The 2791-nt window shown below is 48.7% G+C and overlaps 1 protein-coding gene across 1 annotated transcript; it reads right to left on the bottom strand.

Annotated features, from left to right (window-relative positions):
- Positions 1 to 392: 392 nt before the first annotated feature.
- LOC136351167 (pentatricopeptide repeat-containing protein At4g14170-like) lies at positions 393 to 2390 on the bottom strand. The gene has a single exon (XM_066310532.1). It carries the CDS (start codon positions 2383 to 2385, stop codon positions 1102 to 1104), a length of 1284 nt encoding a protein of 427 aa, XP_066166629.1. The 5' UTR covers positions 2386 to 2390; the 3' UTR covers positions 393 to 1101.
- Between the last annotated feature and the right edge of the window lie 401 nt (positions 2391 to 2791).

The raw sequence follows: 2791 nt of genomic DNA, 5'->3' as shown, positions 1-2791 counted from the left end.
TAATTTTCGTTTGTAAATATATCGTTTGGCTTTTTCAGTTTTGTGTTTTACCTGTGGTGAAAAGAATAGTATAAACATCATGCACATATTCTGTTAGTCTGGTTAGCCTTGTGTTCTGTTTGTTCTGCCTTTCTGGTTTTTAAGAGAAGTTGCTCAGTAAAATCATGACTAACAGACTAGTGCTGCAATCAACATATATACCATCAAGTAGAACAAAGATGCGGGAAGGCACTTGATTTACACTGATGGATAGAGCACTGGCATGAATAGATGAATGAAATGTTTGCAAGTCGAGTTCAATTACGTACCTGTTGGATGTTGGCTAATCATGTAGAGATCTAACCATTTGCACAAGAGTACTCTTCATTCTTCACAGATCAAGGACTGTAAAATTGAGCAACTAAAGGTTGTCGTCTCATAGAATTGTAGTATTTAAGAATCACATAACTCTTTGAACAGCAGCACAGTTTTAACCTACCACAGTGTCCAGTAGTGACCAAATCCATAACTAACAGTCAATAGAATCCATAACTAATATTTCCTATCTCCAGTTCCCTTCCATCAGACCACGGGCAGAAAACTGAATTAATGGATAAACTCTACCATTTTCTACATTCCCAATGAGTATACTCACTTAAGGGCAATGATGATGAGTACATGAGATAGCTCAACTTAAATTGGAGACCATCTTGTTCAGAAGTTTCAGTCTTTCACCCACACTGGTAACTTGACAAACAAGAGCCACACATAGTGGACTGTTTCTCTCCATACTCCTAACTCCTTAGTGACATGCAGGAGTACTGCATGTTTCTAATATGTGATCATCATTTTCCTTTTTTCATCAACCTATTGTCCTTATCAGCTTGAGAAGTGGCTTATTTCATGTCAGCACTAACACAGTAGCTCAAACGTACTTTCATGTATAAAGGGCTTCCATTAAGTCATGATGTTGATATTTTGAGTTGCAAACATGTCCCATTTGCTCTTCCTTTCATTAAGCACCTATATTTACCTTCAAATTATATATTGCACTGAGTGTATATCACCAGACACACTTAACTGCTAAGCAATACAAAATCTGCATCCATTATATGAAATTGATCATCCAGATCTTGGTTCAGAGACATTAACATCAAATTCAACTGAACTATATCCAGGAAGCTTGTCAACTTTTACTTCCTTCATGAAGCCTCTTATTCTCTCTGCATCACTATACCTCCCAGCATCTGAATATATGTTTGCCAAGCTCATGAAGTAACCACTCTTTGAAGGTGACATGCCCATCAACTTCTTTGAAATTCGTTCAGCAGCTTCCATTTCCCCATGCACTCGGCAGGCTGCTAATACACCTCCAAGCATGGCCTCATCAGGCTCGAAAGGCATTTCCTCTATGAGCTTAACTGCAGCAACAACACGGCCATCCCTTCCTAGCGCATCAGCCATGCAAGAGTAGTGTTTGAGCTCAGGTTTCACGCCATGCCGTTTCATCCCCTCGAATATTGCATAAGCTTTGTCAACCATGCCAGAATGCGCACAAGCTGACAGTGCCCCAAGAAAAGTGACAGAGTTCGGTCTCACTCCCTCAGCAGCCATTTCATCAAAAAGCCTCAATGCAACATCAGAACGCCCATTCAGACCATGGCCAAGAATAAGCGCACTCCAGGATATAACATCCCGCCTGGGCATCCCTGCGAACACCCTCTCGGCGAACGCAAATTCTCCGCACTTAACGTACATGTCCACGAGCGCGTTCCCAAGCGACAGAGGCATCCCAGGGAGCCTCCGAATGCAGCATGCGTGAACACTCCTCCCGTGGCGGCGCCACCCAATCTGTCCGCAGGCGAGAAGTGAGCTGACCATGACCACCGCGTCAAGCTGCACCCTGGCCGCCACCATCCCCTGGAAGAACCGCAGCGCCGCCTCGGGATGCCCGCCCTGAGCGTACGCGGACAGCATGGAGGTCCACAGGACGGCGTCTCGCTCGCGCATTCCGTCGAACAGCCTCCGGGCGTCGGGGAGGTTGGACAGGCCCGAGTAGCAGAGCACCAGCGCGGACGCCACGAAGAGGTTACCCTGGGCCCCGATCTTGAGGGCCAGCGCGTGGGCGGAGGCGGCGAGCGGCGACGAGCCGGTGAGCGCGCAGGAGCGGAGGACAGGTGGGAGGGTGAAGTGGTCGGGCGGCACACCCCGCGCGAGCATGTCGCGGAAGGCGCGCAGCGCGTCCGCGGGGCGGCCCGAGCGCGCGAGCGAGGTGACGAGCGCGCTGAGGGAGGCGAGCGTGGCGGGGGCGGGGGCGGGCGGCGGCATGCCGAGCGGTTGCGCGACGCCGCCGGGCGCCGGAGGTTGGGTTTCAGGGGCTGTTTGGATTGAGACTAACTTTGCCATAACTCGATTTACCATAATTGTGGCAAGCCTTATAAAGTGTGGCCAACAATTTGTTGGCCACAATTATGGCAAACTTTAGCTAGCAAATGAGAGTATTACGTGTGGGCCAATGTGCTAATAAAGTGTGGATTGACTCAATTGCGGCACGCAACCAAACACTAGCCTGAAAAATTCTGCCACGCCTAAGGTTTGGTGTGGCAAACTGAGCCCACCGACCAAACAGCCCCTCAGTTTCACCGGTGTGGTTGGGCTGGGGCAATGTGGGCCATGTGGGCACTGGTGTTAGTCTACTTCCTCTCCCATGGTCCATGGGTATATCGGCCCACGTACGATTGGTCAATAGAAAATGTGGCCATCAAGCAATGGAAAATCTATACTAGTACTAGATATAGGTCCTGTTTGGAGA

Source organism: Oryza sativa, chromosome 5 (assembly GCF_034140825.1).
Source record: "Oryza sativa Japonica Group chromosome 5, ASM3414082v1".
NCBI classification, from domain to species: domain Eukaryota; kingdom Viridiplantae; phylum Streptophyta; class Magnoliopsida; order Poales; family Poaceae; genus Oryza; species Oryza sativa.
Note: the sequence above shows the minus strand (reverse complement) of the source record. Positions and strands in the feature narration are given on the sequence as shown.